Consider the following 21,159-nt stretch of genomic DNA (forward strand, 5'->3'; position numbering starts at 1 on the left):
GAGGCTGCGGGTTCCTGTTGGTCTCGTCCCCTCTCTGCCCCTCTGGCTGGTGGAACAGGGCTGCTGTCTGCTGCTCTACTTGGCAGAACTTTGGGCAGAGAAGCTGATCCAAGAATCAGAGGCCACAGCAGAGGGTTTGTTAGTTCTTGTCACCCCGCTGACCACTCATACATGGTCTAGTTGACTTTAGAAACCTGTTACCCCATCCTGCCATCCCTAGGGCTATCTATCTTCAGCTTCTAATTCCACACTGTGGCTTTCAAATAGCCGTCTCAGATGTTGCTAATAAAAGTCCTGCTCTCTTTACTGAGGGTTCCAAATAAATGCCATGATTTTCATTTGGCTGATTTTCATTTTCCCCCTCGGGGCTGGACAGATCCTAAGATGCTTCTGTTGCTACTCTGAATTATTCTGCAGACTCTTTTGACAGCATGTAATGAAGACATGGCCTCATGTATGTTTCTATAATGTATGCAGGAGTGACAGGTCACCTGCTAGGCCCTCAGCCAAGTAGAATCCTTTGCAAGTTGAAAATGGCTGAAAATAAAAGTCATTCATAGAAGGAAGAGATCCTGAGCAGCTAACAAAAAATGAAACTGGTGCTTCTACCTTTGAAAATCCTTAAATAACATGGTTATGCCACCCCTGAGATCTGGGACAAGCCCCTGCCCTTCATCTAGGTTCTCGGTGGACACTGGTCCACAAACCTTGCAGGAGCACATCCTGGTGACTGATACAGATGCCCCCCATGGACACCTTGCACATTCTGTGACTTCCATCAATGCAGATCTCGTTTCAAAAAAGAGCCAGAATTTGGTTAGCAATTCTGGGTGCCTTCAAAGAGTGTTTGAAATTAAAATATATGGTTCCCCAAACAAGAGGAGATTCCATTAGTTTAAAGAGAAATGGGAATTTAGGAATATATATATATATATTCCTAAATCTATGTACATGTATATATGTGTATATTTAATTAACTCAGTATGTACCCATCTATCCGTTGATGGAAAAAAATTTATATATATATTTAAGATATATATATACTTAAGATTTTTCAGTTTGATGTTGGCACAAACAAAAACTCTGTTTTTAGTCAAAGATTTGGGGATTTGGTTTTTTTTGTTTTGTTTTTTAAAGATTTTATTTATTTATTTATGAGAGACACAGAGAGAGAGGCAGAGACACAGGCAGAGGGACAGTCTCCTTGCAGGGAGCCCAATGCAGGACTCGACCCCAGGATCCCAGGATCATGACCTGAGCCAAAGGCAGATGCTCAACCTCTGAGCCACCCAGACATCCCAGATTTGGGGATTTGATTAAGAATTCCAGTAAGCTAAAGCCTTCTTAGAGGTAATAAATAAACCATAGAGAAGATATTGGTCAAGACAGTCCTAGAGGACCCAGCTTTCAGTGCTGGCAAGGGCTTGGGGAAGTATATATTGTTTTTTTATAACTCTGGAAAGGTTGAGGAAGGTAGCTTGGCAGTATGCTTCAGAAGTTGTTAAAATGTAGGGTGAATTGGTACCCTGGATACTCAGAAAGAGTTGATGTCTCAGTTCAAATCCAAAGGAAATTAAAAGGTAGAAGTCCCACTTTGAAGGCAGTCAGGCAGGAAAGCATTTTCTCTTAATTGAGGGAGGGTCAGACTTTTTGTTATATTCAGGCCTTTACCTGATTGGATGAGGCCCACCGGGCAATCTGCATTACTCTGTCTAACAGTTCAAATGTTCATCTCAACCAAAACTACTCTCACAGAAACACTCAGAATAATGTTTGAGCAAATACCTGGGCACCCTGTGGCCCAGTCTAGTTGACCCATAAATTAACTATCGGTCTTCCCAATCTATTTTTTAAAGTCTCTTATTTAGGCTTAATATGCTTACAGTTGTAACATACCATCCTATGAGTTCTCACATTTTCTTTTAAACCCACAGAAACTGCAAATATATCCATAAAAAGAATTGTTTGCACAGTGATTTAAAAATCAGAATAATATTATACTTTTATTTTAACAAACTTTTTAAAAAGATTTTATTTATTTATTCATGACAGACACAGAGAGACAAAGAGGCAGAGACACAGGCAGAGGGAGAAGCAGGCTCCCTGTGGGGAGCCCAATACAGGACTCAGTCCCAGGACCCCAGGATCTGGACCTGAGCCAAAGGCAGATGCTCAACCACTGAGCCACCAGGGCTGCCCATATACTTTTATTTTAATCAACAGTATGCTCTAGTATCTTTAGTTTAAATATGTCACTTTTAGTATTTCTCCATCCTGTTAACGGATGTTTAGGTTGTCACAAATATTCTCTACCATAATTGGTTCAGTAATAACTATCTATAACAATTGGTCTTCTTGGGCAATGGTACCAGAGATGGTCTCTGGAAACTCTACAATGGCCAGGACTGGAACTGTCTCAGGTACAGTGTATATAGACATTCAGCTTGACCTCCTTTTGCCAAACTGCTTCCACACCGGCTGTAATAAATTATACAGCAATGTATGAGAATTCCCATTTGCCCGCATCATGGTACATGCTTGATAGTTTTAGATTTGTTGATTTATATCAATTGGAGGGACGAGTAATGGACTCCGACCCTGGCTTAAATTGCATTTCTCTGGTTATTAGTGAGATGGTTAATGGTTATTTAGGTTAGTTCCTTTATGGATTATCTATTTATTACATTTACCTATTTTTCTATTGGGCTGTCTGTCTTTACTGAGTTATTTGATGGGGCTCTTTGTGTGTTCTGCATACTATGTGTTGGAAGTTACCTTCTTCCTTTTGCCATTTATCCTTTCATCTTGGTTGTAGTTCTTTTCCTTTATGGTACATGTCTGTGTCTATATGTTTGTTTTAAGAAATCTTTCCTATAGGGATGCCTGGATGGTTCAGCAGTTGAGCATCCGCCTTCTGCTCAGGTCATAATCCCAGATTCCCAGCATCAATCCCACATCAGGCCTGCTTCTCCCTCTGCCTATGTCTCTGCCCCTCTCTCTCCGTGTCTCTCATGAAAAAATAAATAAAATCTTTAAAAAGAAAAAAAAGAAGTCTTTCCTATAATCATGGACATTGTCCCATATAATCTTCTAGAAAGTTCTAAGGTTTTGTGTGCGATGTGTGAGGAAAGATCCAATTTTGTTTCATGTGGAGGATGACAAATCATGTTGGTTACCTATTGCTACATCAGAATTACTACAAAACTTAGCAGCTTAGCACCACAAACATTTATTATGTCAACAATTTCTGAGAGTCAGCAATCTGGGAGCCACGTCGCTGGGTGGTTCTGGCTCAGGGTCTCTCCTGAGGCTGTGTCAGATGCTGGTCAGGGGAACAATCATGTGAAGGCCGTGCTTCCAAGATGACTCACTCACATGGCTGTTGGCAGGAAGCACCCTTCTCTGTAGAGGCCTCTCCACAAGGCTGCCTGAGAGTCCTCATGACATGGTAGCGAGCTTCCCCCAGAGCCAGTGATCCATTCAAGAGAAAGTGTGAGAGAGCAGGGAGCTGTAGTGTCTTTTAGGACATAGTTTTTGAGGTCACATGCTGTCACTTCCACTTTATTCTATTCATTAGAAGTGAGCCCACTTCTGTTCATGAAGTCTAGTTAACGCTCAACGGAACATTACTTACACTCTACATCTTAAAGGAAGAAATGTCAAAGCATTTGTAGAAATTCCCTGTAAGTATGAGGAGTCATTTGTCCTATCCTTACTTACTTTTAAAGATTTTATATATTTATTTTAGAACTAGAGAGGGCACGTGATCGGGGGGTGGAGCTGAGGGAAGGGACATGCAGACTCGGTGCCAAGCCCAGAGCCCCACATGGGACTCAATCCCATGACCCTGAGATTACAACCTGAGCCAAAATCAAGAGTTGGATGCTTAACTTAACCCAGCACCCCCCTACTTATTTTTTAAAATTACTGACCTACAATGACTCTTCCAATCATTTATCAGGTTCCTCATAAGCGAATACCTGTTTCTGGTGTCTCTGTTCTGATCCACTGATTACTTCTCTGGATTTGCACCACTACACTTTAACTTCACACATCTTGACTTGCAAAAGGTCCCTGCAGTACCAATGAACCACACCTCCTATATACAGACCCCTGTAGTCCCCACCTCTTAAATCTAGGTTGGCTTTGTGACTTGCTTTAGCCTTTGGGTAAGCTGGAAGTCATCCTATGCCTATGCCATCCTATGCCATCCTGGCCTAAAACTTATGTTGTAAGCTTTTGTTTTCTGCTCTTGGGAGCTCTGAGCCACTGTGTGAATTCTCTGGCTGCCTTTTTGGAGAAACCTAGGGGGAGACCAAGTGGGCAGGGATAAGCCCTAATATCCCCTAGAGAAAGAGAGGAGCCTCGCCATCTCAGCAAGCCCACTGAGCTCAGCCCTGAGCCCAGCCCTGAGTTGGGCCACCAGCTGCATGCAGCCACCTGACCGACCCTCCAAGGGCAGCTGTCCAGCTGAGCCAGCTGAGCCCATCCCAGGCCACAAAGTCACAATGACTGTTGTAAGGCATTAAATTCAGGGGAAGGTTTGCTGTACATTAGTAGATAACCGAGACGGTTTTTTCCCCAATGTTCTTCTTTTTCAAAATTATATTGACCTTGTAAATTCACTGAGGTAAAGGATACTAAGTCTTTTTTTAAAAAAATATTTTATTTATTTATTCATAGAGACACAGAGAGAGAGAGAGAGAGAGAGAGGCAGAGACACAGGTAGAGGGAGAAGCAGGCTTCACGCAGAGAGCCGGACGCGGGACTCGATCCAGGGTCCCCAGGATCACGCCCTGGGCTGCAGGTGGCGCTAAACCACTGCACCACCAGGGCTGCCCTAAGTCTTTCTTTTTGATCATATATTCAGCTTTTCTTTTTTTTCAACACGTTATATTTTCCCAATCAAGCCCCGAATATCCTTTGCTTAAGCCACTCCTAGATTCAATATCATTTCTTTTGTTATTGCAAATGAGAGTTTTTCCTACCAAATTTTCTAACTGGTTATTTTTGGTTTAAAGGAATACTATTTTTTTAAAATGTTGATCTTATATGCAGCAACCTTGCTGACCCCTCTTATTCTTTCTAATAGTTTGAAGATTTTCTTGGAGTTTCAATGAAGACAATTTGCAATGATGAGGATTTTGTCTTCTTCTCCCTGAATCGTTTGCTTCTTCTTTCCTTTTTTTTTTTTTTAACTTTATTTGTTTATTCATGAGAGAAACAGAGAGAGAGAGAGGCAGAGACATAGGCAGAGGGAGGAGCAGGCTCTCTGCAGAAAGCCTGATGCGGGACTCGATCCCAGGAGCCTGAGATCATGACCTGAGCCAAAGGCAGAGGCTCAATCATTGAGTAACCCAAGCATCCTTGCCTCTTCTTTTCTTCTCTCTTTTCATTGGCAAGGACTTCCAGTTTGATATCAGGCAGTGGGGGTGATAATGGTCACCTTACCTTGTACCTGAACTTGATAGGAATGTGTTTAAAGTTTCATCACTAAATGTGATATTATTATAGGGGTTTTTATGGGGGAAACATTTTCTCAAGTTAAAAGTGTTGCTATCTATACTTTGTTAAAAGTTTTATTATTTTTTAAGATGAATGAATGTTGAATTATATTGGTGACATTTTTCTATATTTCTCAAGATAATCATATGGTTTTCTTCTTAACATCTTCATGTTTTATAGTAATTTGATACATTTTTCTAATATTGAGTCATATATTTTTACAGGATAAACCCTAATTATGACTATTTTATATATTGCAAAATTAGATTTGATTGTTTTTTATTTAGAATTCTTGTATTTAAAGATTTTTTTTACTAGAGAGAGAGCGAGCACATGTGCACAAGCAGGGGGAGGGGCGTAGGGAGAGGGAGAAGGAATCTTAAGGAAACTCTGCTCTGAGTGTGGAGCCCAATGCAGAGATTGATTTCATGACCTTGACATCATGACCTTAGCAGACACCAAGAGTAGGTTGCTTAACCCAATGAGACAGCCAGGCACCCCTAGAATTTTTGCATTTATATTTATAAATTATATTGACCTATGCTTTTCTTTTGTTGTTTTAAAAAGTACTTTTCTACCTATAGTAACCTCATAAAATGAACTAGGTGGCTTTTCCCTTTCTTTCACTCTGTGGAACTATTTGACTAAGACAAGAATTATGTGTTCCAGGGCACCTGGGTGGCTCGGTGGTTGAGTGTCTACCTTCAGCTCAGGTTGCGATCCCAGGGTTCTGGGATCAAGTCCCACATAAGCTCCCTGCAGGGAGCCTGCTTCTCCCTCTGCCTATGTCTCTGCTTCTCTCTCTGTGTCTCTCATGAAGAAAAAAAAATTGTGTGTACTTAGAAGGTTTAATTAAACTTGCCTGTCAAGTTGTTTGAACCTATAGCCTTTCTTGAGAAGAGATATTTACTAGTCATTCAATTATGTTCATAGTGATTGGTATATTCAGATTTTCTATTTCTTCTTTGGTCACTTCTGTAATTTATATTTTTTCTGTGAGGTTGTACATTTCATAAATGTTTTCAAAATCATAGGCAAAAATTTGGTTGTAGCATCGTTATTGCTCATATTGTTTATTCTGTCTTTTTTTCTCCAATTAGTCTGTCCAGAAATTTGTTTTTTTTTTTTATCATTCTTTTAATTAATGATCTTTTGGTTTTATTTCTAATGCTTATATTCTTGGTTTTAGACTGCTATTCATGTTTGTTATTCATGTTTCCTATTAATTTCTCCTTTCTTCTAGATTCTTTTCTTTCTCCATCATTCAGTTGAATGCCTAGTTCATTAATTTCCAAATCTCTTTTGTTTTCTAAAAAAAAATGCATTTGAGCTTTAAATTTCCTCTTGACCACAATTTCTTTTTTTAAAGATTTTATTTATTTATTCTTGAGAGACACAGAGAGAAAGGCAGAGACATAGGCTGAGGGAGGAGTAGCAGGCTCCATGCAAGGAGCCGGATTTAGGCCTCAATCCCAGCTCTCTGAGATCAGGCCTGAGCCAAAGGCAGACGCTCAACCGCTGAGCCACCCAGGAGTCCCTTGACCACGATTTTAGGTGTATCTCATATGTCCTTTTTTTAAAAAGATTTTATTTATTTATTTGAGAGAGTGAGAGAGCACAAGCAGAGGGGAGAGGCAGAGGGAGAGAGAGAGAAGTAGACTCCTAGCTGAGCAGGGAGCCCAATGACATGGGGCTCAATCCCAGGACCCTGAGATCATGACCTGAGCTGAAGGCTGATGCTTAACCAACTGAGCCACACAGGCACCCCCCTCATACGTTTTTATATGTGTGCTTTCTTCTTTCTTTGTGTATCATTTCTAAATATTGTTACTTTTCTTTATAGTTTCTTTTTTGAATTCTGAGATTATTTAGCATGGTATTTTTTATCATCAAATTTATGGGTTGGGAGAATACACATTTACTGTTAGTTTCTATTTTCAGTGCATTGTGGTGAAAGAACATGATCTGTATGATATCAGCCCTTTGGAATGTGTTGTGATTTCCTGTGTGGCCGAACAAATGGTCAAGTGTGTAAACATTCTGGGTGGGCTTATAAAGGATATGTATTCTGTATTTGTTGAGTGAAGAGTCTCTCTAAATATCTGTTATTATTCCTAAGTACAATTATTGTTTTACTAGTAAATAAGTGATTTATTATTTGGAAAAGAGTAAACTGTCTCTCTCCTTTAGGAACTCATCTTGTCAGGAAGGGAAGAAGGGTTCCAGAAGCAGAACCTGAGTATGATCCTGGGAAGCCAAACACGATAGCAACTATATAGTCCTGGAAAAACGAAGACCCTCTCTGACCCCCAGATGGGGGAGGGTCTAATGCAACAGTCCTGCCCTTGGAAATGCCAGAACAGGTCAGGAGAGTGTAAATGCCAGTTGTGTCACTGCCTCTGCACTCTGACTGATCCAGCAGGTGGCACAGAGGTAGCCTCTGCTCAGGCAGCACAGTTTTGACCTGCTGGTTAACTGGGCCCTTCCTGTTTTGAATATTTCTCCTTTGCCAATACCTGATAGGGTTATTTCACTAGGGATATTATTTGATTAGGTCAGATTGGATTGAATTAAAGTGAATTGAATATTCATACTCATTTAGCTTAGCCCTATGTTGGTGTTCTACCTAAGGGTGGCTAGAGAAGGTCTTGGCTCTGTAACCAGCCCTTCTTTTACTTTCATATGAGTTCTTGTGGGGCTGGATTTTTCTTTTAGCTAGGAAAATTGTCACCAGATATTCACTGGGGCAGGAACTTCTTTGGGGGACTTCTCTCTAATTTTCTTAGTTTGGACTCTCATAGAGAAGGCTTTCTCCTTAAGTGTTGTTGCTATGGTCTTTGGTAGCCAAGGTAGTCCTCTTGTCTCTCTGATGGCGATTTTGCACATTTATGAATACCACTTCACTGCTAGATAACACCCTTCCAGTTGGGACACAAGCAAGCTTCCCAACCCCTCTGAGAGGGATGGGCCAGAGGGATCTCTCAATCTGCTTGAGAGATGGTCTCTCCTCCCTCAGGGGACCCGACTGCCCATAGGCAGGTCACCCAAGCTGCATGAGGCCTTCCTTATTTTACCCCAGTGTGCTGTCAAATACTATTTTTCTGTGTACCATGACATGGTAAAAGTAGGGAAGGCCTGTGAGAGGTTCCAAGCTGAAGGTAATTATGCTTTTATTTTGTAAGCCACATTCTCAAGTTTAATGCTATACCTGGTATTATTCCCCAGCCATTAGCTCCTAGCCCTCTGCCTCTGCTCCTAGCCCTTTGTTTAAAAATTGGAGTCATGGCACCTGGGTGGCTCAGTGGCTGAGCCTTTGGTTCAGGTGGTGATCATGGGGTCCTGGTATTGAGTCCCACATTGGGCTCCCCACAGGGAGCCTGCTTCTCCCTCTGCCTGTGTCTCTGCCTTTCTATGTCTTTTGTGAATAAATAAATAAAATCTTTAAAAAAATAAATAAAAGTTGGAGTCATGTCTTGGCTGTGTGCGGAGAGAAAAAACAAAAAGTGAATGTGCATGGCATGGAGATGGGGGAGGAGGTAATGGGGGAGAGTGGGGTGGGGACATGGGGAAGGATAGCTGCATCATTGTGATGATAGTGATAGCTGGTGAGAGTTCAAGAGGAAAGAGAATCCCAGGAGAATCAGGACTGTCATTCCCATGGGGACTGTCCCCTCTATTGCTTACTATGGAAGCTCTAAAATTAATTTAACTGAGGCAAGGAGCATTTCCTATTCCTTTGAGTGCTGCTTTACCACCCCACTGCCTTGACCTTTCCCCCAAGTCTTCCAGGCCTGACCATGACCCAGGAATAACATGTTGAGGCTTCATCTACAGGGGACCTCCAAGCCTTTGCTTGGGGTTTGGACTGGTTGGTGCCCATACTATACCAGATGTTAAATAATTTTTCTACCATCCCTGGATGAATAAATGAGTGAATTAATGGCCTTGGTTCCTTTCTATTCTCATTGTGATTGATATATTCTTTCTGCCATCATTCTCCCAGGCCACACTTTGGCCCTGATTACCTCTACCTAAGAACAAGCCCTGTGTCTCTCCCCCCTTTGGGTGGCCCTCTGTTGGACCCCAGAATTACAGAGCCACAGCCCATGTAATTGTACATGTAATTATACATTGCCTAGATATGTGCAGTTCAAGTGATTGATTTTGGGTTCTGTATGATGCCTTAATTAATAAGTAGGAGAGAAATGTTTAAAACGGAGAAGTTATTGTTTTACGTGCCTACCCTTTAAACCAGAAATTGAGGGAGTGGAATAATGCTCTTAATTTGAATTGCAAAGGCCATGTTATTCTCTTTCCAATAATATTTACTTTCTGCCAGACTGTTAGGAGGGTTATTTTTCTGGTGTGCTCATCTGTGAGTGTAAGCAGCGTGTTAATGATTTGGGATTCTAAATAGTTTTCCTTTGTATTTATTGATCTGTCCAGAAAAAACACCATACTTTCTTTCTGTTTATGTATAGAACAATTATACCATCTGCCCCATGCCCTCACATACCCAGTGAGGCAGGAGAAAGTTACATAGCATAGTATTCTCCTAGAAGAACTGGGGGCAGGAAGAGGACAGGTGCTCTGAGGATTTTCACACATCCAGAAGGAAAGTTCCGTATTTTCCATAGGAGCTTGTAATGTCCAAGCCCCTGTGTATTTATTCATTTATTTTTTTAAATTTTTATTTATTTATGATAGTCACACAGAGAGAGAGAGGCAGAGACACAGGCAGAGGGAGAAGCAGGCTCCATGCACCGGGAGCCTGACGTGGGATTTGATCCCAGGTCTCCAGGATTGCACCCTGGGCCAAAGGCAGGCGCTAAACCGCTGCGCCACCCAGGGATCCCCCTGTGTATTTATTTTAAAACCATTTCCACTAAGAGCCACAGGTTTGGTGGAAGCCTTTTAAATTGTGTCTCCAATTCTTTTGGCCTGGCAAGTGACACAGATTAAAAAAACCTGTTGCTATGCAATCTAGTTGGGTCATTATTACTCTTCGTATTTCAGAAGACTAGTAAAATAGCTAGATGCATTTAGGCTCCCTCTTTCACTGTGTTCATTTACTCAGAGAGGGAGTTGGAAATTTTTTTTTTGGGGGGGGGAGTTGGAAATTAAAGAATCTTCTGAGGGGATCCCTGGGTGGCTCAGTGGTTTAGCGCCTGCCTTCCGCCCAGGACATGATCCTGGAGTTCTGAAATCGAGTCCTACATCGGGCTCCCTGCCTGGAGCCTGCTTCTTCCTCTGCCTGCCTGTGTCTCTGCCTCTCTCTTTCTCTCTGTGTCTCATGAATAAATAAATAAAAATCTTTAAAAAAAGAGAAACTTCTGAGCATGTGACCAGAACTAATTATTCACTTAAACATTTAAATAAAAAAAAAACAACAGTAATTAAAAAAAAAACAGTAATTTTTTAAGATTCATTTTAAATGTAAGGAAAACACAGAAATGTAGAACGAAGTGGTTTTCTTTGTATCTCATAGGTTATTTCTTTCTTAAAATACAGATTTATATGCATGACCATGGGAATTGTATACTCAGAAATAACTAAAATGGTAAATTTTGTGTTACGTATGTTTTACTCCAACAAAAAAAAGACAGAAAAGGGGACGCCTGGGTGGCTCAGAAGTTGAGTGTCTGCCTTCGGCTTAGGGTGATTCTGGATCTGGGGATTGAGCCCCACATCGGGCTTCCTGCAGGGAGCCTGCTTCTCCCTCTGCCTGTGTCTCTGCCTCTCTCTGTGTGTCTCTTATGAATAAATAAATAAATAAATAAATAAGTCTTTAAAAAAATGGAATCAAGAGGAGGTGTAGGTGTGATTGCCACATGTCTGACTCTCAGCTCAAAGATGCCTGTGTCAGACAAAGGAGGTGCAGGTGACATAGTTAGGGACTACAGGAACAAGCCCCAGGTGACAAATATTATGCTATTTCTGGGGCACCTTCTGTGGATTGATACTGTTAAGCCGCTTCTCTTACAGAAAAGAACCAGGATGTGGCCAGGATGAGGCCTGTATAACAAGCCAGACATGTAACAGGACCCAGGGGGGCGCCTGTGGGGCTCAGTATGTTAAAAGCCTGCCCTTGGCTCAGGTCATAATCCTGGGGTCCTCTGATTGAGCCCTATTTCGGGCTCCTGCTCAGTGGGGAGTCTGCTTCTCCTACTTCCTCTGCCCCCTGCTTGTGTTCTCTATCTCAAGCGAATAAATGAAATCTTTAAATACACATCCACCCACCTAAGGCTCCAAAAAGCACCAATGAACCGCCTGAATGGTCGGCCAATGTCGACCAATTGGGATGAAACCTTCCCAACCAATAAGGGGGAGTCCCTTCCAACCAATCAGGACGAGGCCCTTCTAGCCAATCAGGATGAGGCATTTTTTCCTCCTTTCTCTTAGCCTATTGACCCCAATGGGACCCTGAGCAAGAACTTTCTCTGTTTAAGCAGGACTTCTTTCTGTTGGGGAGGATGTGCTAACTGTGCTCTGTTGGTCGTCTGTCTTCTTTCAGTTCCATCTGTAGCCCCAGTAAAGCCTTGCCTGTACCTTAGGTTTTTAGGTCCTTCTCTCTTCTATCCTTGTTGGGCCCAAGAATCTGATTCCTGTTAAACAGAGGGACAGAGCTGAGAGCCCACAGGCCATTTTGGGGGGTTTAGATTGTATTGTAGATGCAGGAGGAAAGCAGTGGAGGGTTTTCATCAAGAGAGCCAGTGATTTTATTTTTATTCATTTTTGTCTTGATATGTATTTTATAAAATTATTTTTATTGTTGAATATTTGACATACAATTTTTAAGTTTAATATATTTACTTATTTATTATTTAAGTATCATGGCCAACACCTTTTTTTTTTTTTAAGATTTTATTTATTTATTCATGAGAGACACAGAGAGAGGCAGAGATATAGGTAGACAGAAAAGCAGGCTCCTTGCAGGGAGCCGGATGGGGGACTCGATCCCAGGGCTCCGGGATCACACCCTGAGCCAAAGGCAGATGCTCAACAACTGAGCCACCCAGGTGCCGCCTAGCTGATGCTTTTTAAATTTTTATTTACTTATGATAGTCACAGAGAGAGAGAGAGAGAGAGAGAGGCAGAGACACAGGCAGAGGGAGAAGCAGGGTCCATGCAGGGAACCTGACGTGGGACTCGATCCTGGGTGTCCAGGATCGCCCCCTGGGCCAAAGGCAGGCGCCAAACCGCTGCGCCACCCAGGGATCCCCTGGCTGATGCTTTTTAAAGCTCTCTCTGATTACTTACAGGTGGGAGGCAGCAAAAGCGTTAGTCTGTCCTTTGAAGAGGCTATCACGGGAGTCAAAGGGAGAGATGACAGTGGACAGTACTGTCCCATGCCCCTGTCCCCAAGAGCAGTAGTACAGGCACAGTATTGCTTTTTCTGACCTGGACACAGCTCTAGGGAGCCCTTCCACAGGCAGGCTGTTGACCTTTGCTAGGGGAAGGGGAGAAGGACAGAAGGGAAATCCAAGTGTGCTGCTCTTCTCTAGAGGGCCAAGTGCACTGTTGTTAGGGGAAAACAGAGGCTGTGGTATCTCATGTAAGTTCAGGGGCTTCGTGGTAAGACTGTGATTTGGGAGTCTGGTGATTTCAGTCAAATGCTTGCCTTTATGATCTCCCTCAGGCAAGTTAACTTTTTTTTTTTTTTTTTAATGTAGCGGTTTCTTTATTTGTAATAATGGGGATAATTGTACCTACCAGGAAAAGCTGTGAGGAGTGAATACATACACGCACTCAATAAATGGTAGCTGTTATTAACAACAAACCCCCCCAAAGAGTTGAAGGTGGGTTTTGTTGATGATTATGAATGAGTACTTTTAAAAACTCTAGGGGTGCCTGGGTGGCTCAGTTGGTTAAGTGTCTGTTTTCAGCTCAGGTCATGATCTCAGGGTTCAGGATGGAGCCCAGAGCTGGGCTCCCTGCTCAGTGGGGAGTCTGCATCTCTTCTGTCCCCCTCTCAGGTCCATGTGTGTACATGCGCTCTCTCTCAAATAAAGAAACAAAATCTTTTTTAAAAGACCTCTACAAATGACAAGTTCAGGAATAAATTTCAGCACTATGCATACTAGAAGTGTTTAGTAGAACTGCTCCAGGGTCTTTGGCAGACATTTGGCAAAGCTATGTTTCTACCAAGAGCAAAAGCATTTCATTTTACAAATGTTAAGATTTATAAGGGTATTGGGGATTCATGGATACTCAACTAAAAATAAGCAAGACTTGTTTCTACTTTGTGTCAAAAAGAACAGACAAATTAACTATATCGCAATATTTTATTTTTCATTAAAACCATAGAATAGTTCTAAAATTGTGGAAGCAAATAAACCAAATTTTTTACAGTGGCTAAGTAAGGATGGAGAGATTAAGGTAGAGTTCATCTTACTTCTGAAATTTCTATATCAGTGACTTGTACAATGAAAATATTTAAAATTATCATTAAACTGAAGTAATATGAGAAGAAATCCCATTTTATCATTATCCCAGAGCTGTGAATAAAAAAAAAAAATGGATCCTCACTATTTTTATTTCTAAAAAAGGGTTTAGAATGTTCTTTTTGGAGTCATATGCCAATCATCCTAAATGACAGTAAAATAGGCCTAAAACCTTCACCCAGATGCAGAAAGTAGAGATTGGCAGATAAATCATGGAATGAAGGGAACTGTTTTATTTTTTATTTTTTATTTTTTGAAGGGAACTGTTTTAGAACTTATTTTCAAAACTGTTTAAAAGGTCAAGATATCAGGTTGTGTTGGGATTCAGGTTCCAGATTTAAGAGGGTCTCACACAAAGAACATGAAGAATAAACACCAGTATTTGTGAGGGTATCATGTGTAAAAGCCCTGGGGTTCAAAGGTCCATGTTATCAGAAGCTCGGGACCGATGCATGCTAAGAGCAATCCTCCCCTGTCCAGTACTGTCAACCAGTATGACACAGACGGACAGCCAGCTTCTCTGCCAACTACAACCTGGTAAGTCGCCCCAAGTGTTTCTCACTCAATTCCCACATCTGATTAGCTACAAGGCCAGGGAGACTCCATCTCATTACAGCAGAGTGCCCTGTTTTTTCTCACGTACTCGTGCCTGCATCTTCATTCCCTTGCCGGTGCCTTCCGTCACTCTCTGGGTATTGCATGGTGACCTTGCAGGGCTGTGTAGGGTGCACCCCCTTGTAATTCCTCTCCATATCAGAGCCTGAGTGATGGTTCTAAAATGTCAGTCTGGGTGTCTGGTTGGCTCAGCAGTAGAGCACGCAACTCTTGATCTCAGGGTTGTGAGTTTGAGCCCCACCTTGGGTGTAGAGATTACTTAAAAAAATTTTTTTTACATCTTTAAAATTGTTCACTGTCTGCTTTAAGTCTTTTGTGATTGTCCATCATGTCCTGGACTCTTTCACACAAACCCTTCCACCTTGAGTTAGCTTCTTTTTAGCCTCTCCCAGTCTAGAATATTCTCTCCTCTTTATTCTAGCTAACTCTAGCAAGTCTTTCAAAATCTGGGTCTAGTCCTCTCCTCTCTCTGAAGGTCTTCAAAGGCTTCCCATTCTGATTTCAAAGCCTTCCTCTGCTTCAAATCACCCCCTGCAGGTTCCTACTGTGGCATGAGCCATACTGTGTTGCCATTGTCCATTCATGTCTCCAATTAACAGGCCACCAGGCATAAGCAACCTGAAGGCAGGCACCCTGCCATACTCTGCCTTTCTTCTCCGGGACCTAGACCATGGCATTTGGCATGTTCTAAGCAGTTTATAAATATTAACAGCTCTAAGCAGGTTATAAATATTAACTCATACACTCTTCATAATATCACATGGTTATTGGGAGAACCTATAAGCATTCGTTCAACAAATGCGTACTGAGTGTCTTACAGGTGCCAGATACAATTTTAGGCACTGGAGGTTCAGAAGTGAATAAGACACACAAACTTCTGATCTCTGTGGTTTTCTAATCTGCTCAGGAAAACAGATGATAAACAGATAAACAGGTGTATAATATGTTGTGAGGCAGTGAGAGGAGGTAGAAAGAAAAATAAAGCCAGATAAAAAGATGAAACGTGACAAAGATGTCATTTTAGCCAGGATGGTTGGGCAAAGCAATCTGAGGAGGGGAGATCTGAGCAGAGACCTGAGTAAAGCGAGAGGGTGAGCCACACCGATATGTGGGGGTGGAAGGAGGGTGTGCGTGGAAGCGGGGCATGCAGAGGAAACAGCAAGTGCAAAGTCCATGAGACAGGAACAGGCTCCGTCTATACAGGGCAGTGGGGAGGGCAGTATTCTGGAATGCAGGCTGTAGGGTGGAGAGCCGTAGGTGAAGAGACGTGCAAGGCGGGGTAGGTTAGTTCAGGCAATGCTCTTCAGGCCATCCTGAGGCCTTTGGGATTTATTGACTGGTAGGTGTCAAGCCTCGTGGGACATGATCAGACTTCTCTTTTAAAGGTTTACTCTGGCTGGAGCACCTAGGTGGCGCACTCCGTTGAGCATTTGACTCTTGGTTTTGGCTTAGGTCGTGATCTCCTGGTTGTGACACGGAGCCCCGTACTCAGTGTAGCGCGTCTGCTTGAGATTCTCTCTCCCTCTTCTGCTCGTGCAAGGCTCACTCTGGCTACTGTGTGGAGAATGTGAACTCTGGGGGAAGCATTGAGAATACAAAGAGGGAGACCAGTGAGGAGGTGAATGTTCTGGTCCATGCAGTGATGATGGTGACCTGGAGACCACCATGCAGGGGAGCTCTCAGACTCTGGATGATTTTGAAAGCTGAGCAGAGAGGATCTGCTAAAGCTGGACTATAGAAGTGTATGCTAGTGAGGAGCCTGGATGCCTCTAAAGTTTTTAGCCAAACGGTGGGCTGGCAGTGCCATTTGTTGAGATGGGAGTGCCTGGGGGAGCAACAGTTTTGGGGGGAAGGTTGGAAATGAAGCATTGCTTTAGACTTGTAAGTTTGAGTTGCTGCCGGGACTCAGTTTTGTCTTCTATGAAATGGGGATGATGTTTGCTTTATACATTTGATGAGACTCAAATGTGATAGTTTTCTTTTGATATTACACAGATGTAAGGTCTATTTTTATTCACACGGAAGCTAAGGGTACAGTTCCCTTTAAAGGAACACAAACTACCTCTTGCTGGCTAGATATTGCTGCCCTGGCCAATGTAATTGGCTCTCACATGGAGCAATGATGTTGGTAACAGACCCTTCTCCATATTTATTTAACGTTTATCTAGAGCTTACTATGTGCCAGACACTATTCTAAGGCCTTTATAAAAATAACTCATCTAGTCCTTGAAAATCCTTTGTTTATGCCATTATTACCCTGACTTAACAGATATAGCTGTGGCACCAAAAAGGGGAAGTATTTTGCTTAAGGTCCCATGGCTAATAACGGCAGAGCCAAGAGTCAACCCCAGGTGCTCTGGCTCTGCTTCCAAGCCCGGTGCCCAGCTCCACATCTCCTGCTCCAGATGAACCGCTGCCATCGCTGACACATGGCCTGGCCTCTTGTGCCTAGAGGGTGCCTGGTGTCTGACACCATTGCCTGCACCCTCTGCCCTCGTAGGCGGTCCTGCCTTGCTTCTTACAAGACCTCTGCTCAAAAGAAGCCTGTCAGTACTGATGGCAATACTCCTTTTGTCTCAGACCTTCCCAGGCCGCTGGCAGCCACTCAGAGCACTCAGTGTCCTCTGTCCCTTTCTTCTAACGCCCTGAGGTCAGCCACCTCCCCCCATTGCAACACACGAGGCGCCGGCCTCATTGCCGGTTGTTACAAGTCGTTTCAAAAGCTTGCAAGTATCACGTTTTCCATTCCGGTGTCGAAGCCGACCCTGTGCCACATGGAGCTGAGAGCCGAAGGCAGGAGAGGGACATGCCAGGACCCCTGACCTCTCAAGAGACTCAGAGCTGGAAGCCGGGCCCCGTACGATTCAGCTTTGGGTCCCGGATCCCAGCACCAAGTGCGCACAAAGTGGACATTCAGTGAATATTTATTTACTTAGCAAATGTTTATTGAGTGCTTACTACTTACATGTCAGTGCGATCGGTGCCCAGGAAATGCGCGCAGGCGGGTGCCCGGCAGGCTTCAGCGGGGGGGGGGGGGGGGGGGTGCTCCCTCCAAAGGAGCAGAGGGTGCGGGGGGGGGGGGGGGGGGATGGAAGCGGCGAAAGAAGCCGAAGCCAGAGGTCAAGGGACTGGCGGAGCTTCTGGCCGGGGCGTCCTCTCCATCTCGAAACCCAGGCGTGGACAGGCGTGCCGCAGCCCCCCGGGACCCCTCCCGTAGCGTCCACTGGGCCGCTGGCCTCACGGGGAGGGCAGAGCTCGGTAGCAAGGCTGGGCGCAGGGCGGGAGGGGTGGCGCGGGCCTGGAGCGAGCTCTCTCGGAGGGGGGCCTCCCCAGCCCAGCGCCCGGACTCCGCGTCGTGGCCTGGATGGCGGCGTCGGTGCGCGGCTCACCTCCTGCGTGACCTTGTGCGAGCCACTTACCCTCCCCTGGGCTCGATGACATTGTCAGTTAAATGGGTTTCCGATCACCTTAAGGTTGGTGCAAGGATTGAGAGGGGATGCCCGGAAAGCTTCCTTGGGGTGGTTCTGGGCGCGCAGGAAAGGCTCCCGCTCGGGGGCGCACACCTCGCTGGGACCCCCCCACCCCCACCCCCGGGTCCTCCCGGCCGGGTCGCCCGCCCGCCCCTTTCCCGGGGACTGACGACTGGCCCGGGCCGCGTGGGGCGCGGCGTGGGAAGCGGCGGCGAGCGGAGGAGGAGGCGAGGGCGAAGAAAGGGAAGGCGCCGAGGGGCGGCCGGCGCGCGGGGCGGGGCCGGGGGGCGGGGGGGGCCGGGGGCCGGGGGCGGGCGGGTTCCTGCGCCCCGCGCTGCGCGCACCCGGAGCCCCGGCGGCGGGGCGGGGGCGGGGGCGGGGGCGGCGCGCGGCGGCCAATGGCGCGCGGCGCTGCGGCGGGGGCGGGGCGGGGGCGGGGCGGCGACACCCGGCTGCTGACAGCCCAAGTCCCCAACTCCGCCCTCGTCCCCGCCGGAGCCCGAGCCCGAGCCCGAGCCCGAGCCCGAGCCGGCCTGGGGCCGAGGCCGCCCGAGCCGCGCCGCGCCGCGCCGCGAGCGGACATGGCAGCAGAATGAGGCCGGCGCCGGGTCGTGGCCGCCGGCGCCGCGCTGCAGCTCGAGACCCGCGCCCGGCGCCCCGCGGACCGCGCGCGTAGCCGGCCTCCCGCTGGCCGCCCGCTTCTTGCGCTCCGAGCCCCGGGCGCGCGCGCGGCAGTCGGGGGACCCGGCGGGGCGGACCCCTCGGGCGTGCGACTGTCCGGCTGCGGGAAGCCGCGGGAGGCGGCGGGCCCCGGGCTGCGGCGGCGCGGGCGCGGGCGCGGGCGCGGGCGCGGGCATGAGCCGGCCATGGGGCGGCCTCGGCGGGGCTCGCGGAGCCGGCCGGCGCTGCGGCGGGGCCGCTGCCTGAGCCGGGGCCCCGGGGGGGTCCCTGCCGCCGCCCCCGGGAGGGACGAGGGCCCCGCGTGGCGGACACTGCAGCAGACGCCGCGCTGAGGCTGCCCGAGCTGCTCCGCCTGCGGCTGGGGCGCGCTCGGCAGCCGGGCGCCTTGGCCGGGCCCTGGGTGGCGGGCGCCCCGCGGCGAGCGCCGGGTGCAGGAGCGGCCCGAGGGGCGTGTGTGTGTGTGTGTGTGAGTGTGTGCGCGCGCGCGAGCGTGTGCGACCGGGGAGCTGAGCCCGAGCAGGACCCGTGGCCGGAGCAGCCATGCTTCCCGGGGTGGGCGTGTTCGGCACCAGCCTCACGGCCCGTGTCATCATCCCGCTGCTCAAAGACGAGGGCTTCGCGGTGAAGGCGCTGTGGGGCCGCACGCAGGAGGAAGCGGAGGAGCTGGCCAAGGAGATGAGCGTCCCCTTCTACACCAGCCGCATTGACGAGGTGCTGCTGCATCAGGACGTGGACCTGGTGTGCATCAACCTGCCGCCGCCCCTCACCAGGCAGATCGCGGTCAAAACCCTGGGTGAGCGACCCCCCTCCTCCCCTCCCCTCCGCCCCCCCCCCCCCCCCGGCTTCTCCCCTCGCCTGCTGCTCTTCTGCTCTCGCCCCCTCTTCACCCCCGAGGCTCGCGGGGCCTCCGCGCCGCCCCCCCCACCCCCGCCGCCGGGCTCGCCGCTCTCCGCCGGCGCCACCTGGACGCGCCTTCCCACGTGCGTGGCGCGGGGGCCGAGGAGGCGGATCGGATGCGGGGCGCGGGGCGCGGGGCGCGGGGCGCGGGGCGCGGGGCGCGGGAACTAAGCGCCCGGCGGTGCCCGGGGCCGCCCGCTGCGTGCGCGCCTGCGAGTGCGCGCCCGGGACCGCGAATGCGGGGCCGCACACGTGCGCGCGGCGGCGGGGGCCACCTGGCGGGGGCGGCGGGGGCGGCGGGGGCGCCCCGCTAGGCCGCTTCGCTTCTTCCTGCCGTGGCTTGGCTGTGAGATCAGAATGTGACGTTCACCTGGGATTACTCCGCGTTAGCCCGGAGCAAGGATGGCGGGAGCGGTCGGACGGGGGTCAGGGGATCCGTTGGGACGTCTTCCAGGTGGGGGGGGGGGGGCGTCCTGGGTCCGTAGCCACCGGTTCGACAAAACCAGGGGAACTGAACTCTGGTGGCAGCTCAGGAATTGTCTTCTGCGTGGGCTTGGAATAAGAGATCTGAAATTTTGCGGGCATGGGCGCAGTAGTTTCCAAGGGATGGCTGCTTTGAGTTGGAAGGAGCCCAAGGCTGTCAGTTGCACGCGGGAGCATGCGAGGAGTCCCTCCTTAATAACCCGGGAAAGTTCCCAGGCCTGACGTGGAGGAGCAGGTTGGGAGGGAACTCCCTGCCCCTCACCCTGCGGTTCCCCCCACCCCCACCCCCACCCAGGCAGCCCCCGAACCATCTCAGAGCACAGAGCATCCGCGCCCTGCCCTGCCCAGAGGAAAAAGCAGCGCCTGTTTTGTCCACCAGCAGTTCTCACACCTACCTGAGACAATCCCAGGACTGGGGCTCACTCCTTACCCTCCCAGGAAATGTAACACGCACCCTTGAGAGCTGGAATTTTTATTGGCGAGGAAAAGAGACAAAGCTTATGGCACAGGACAGGACGTTGAAGTTACAAGGCAAAGAGCAGGGACAGTACTTGGAAGCCAGTGGTAATTTATGTAAAGGCGAGTTTTATCTTTTAAAACAGGGATGGATCTAGGGCAGGTGAAATGTATACATATATGTGTGGTGTGTGTGTGTGTGTGTGTAATTCTGTCTTCAGAGATCTGAATGACCAGAATGTTAGAACTCTTTCTTCCTAGAAAACTCTTTTTATTGTATTTTACTAAGTTTCTGACCTTTGTTGCTTATTTTCTTGAGCCTTGGATTGAATGTTATTGGGTTCTGACTTTTCTGTTTGATGTAATATAGTAATCGGGTTGCTAACCTTAGTCTTTATGGTGGATCTGTGCATACCAGATGGGTCATAACCATCGGATGGCATAAATCTGTAAGGACAATTTTTAAAAAAGGTTTTATTTATTTATTCATGAGAATTCACAGAGAGGAGAGAGAGAGAGGCAGAGACACAGGCAGAGGGGGAAGCAGGCTCCATGCAGGGAGGCTGATGTGGGACTCAATTCTGGGACTCCAGGATCATGCCCTGGGC

At 47.3% G+C, this 21,159-nt stretch overlaps 1 protein-coding gene across 2 annotated transcripts in view; it reads left to right on the plus strand.

The window, feature by feature from the left end:
- The first annotated feature begins 17,893 nt into the window (after positions 1-17,893).
- Positions 17,894-21,159, plus strand: part of GFOD1 (Gfo/Idh/MocA-like oxidoreductase domain containing 1) — a 113,704-nt gene continuing 110,438 nt past the window's right edge. The window contains exon 1 of one of the 2 annotated variants that reach the window (XM_077885859.1): positions 17,894-18,037. Coding sequence is in view for 1 of the 2 variants with exons in the window: in XM_077885858.1 (XP_077741984.1) it covers positions 19,256-19,508 (253 nt within the window). In the remaining variant the exon portion in view is untranslated. Of the gene's footprint in view, positions 18,038-18,999; positions 19,509-21,159 lie in introns of those variants that run through there. The other variant, XM_077885858.1, reaches the window with a different exon arrangement.

Source organism: Canis aureus, chromosome 37, assembly GCF_053574225.1.
Source record: "Canis aureus isolate CA01 chromosome 37, VMU_Caureus_v.1.0, whole genome shotgun sequence".
Classification (NCBI taxonomy): domain Eukaryota; kingdom Metazoa; phylum Chordata; class Mammalia; order Carnivora; family Canidae; genus Canis; species Canis aureus.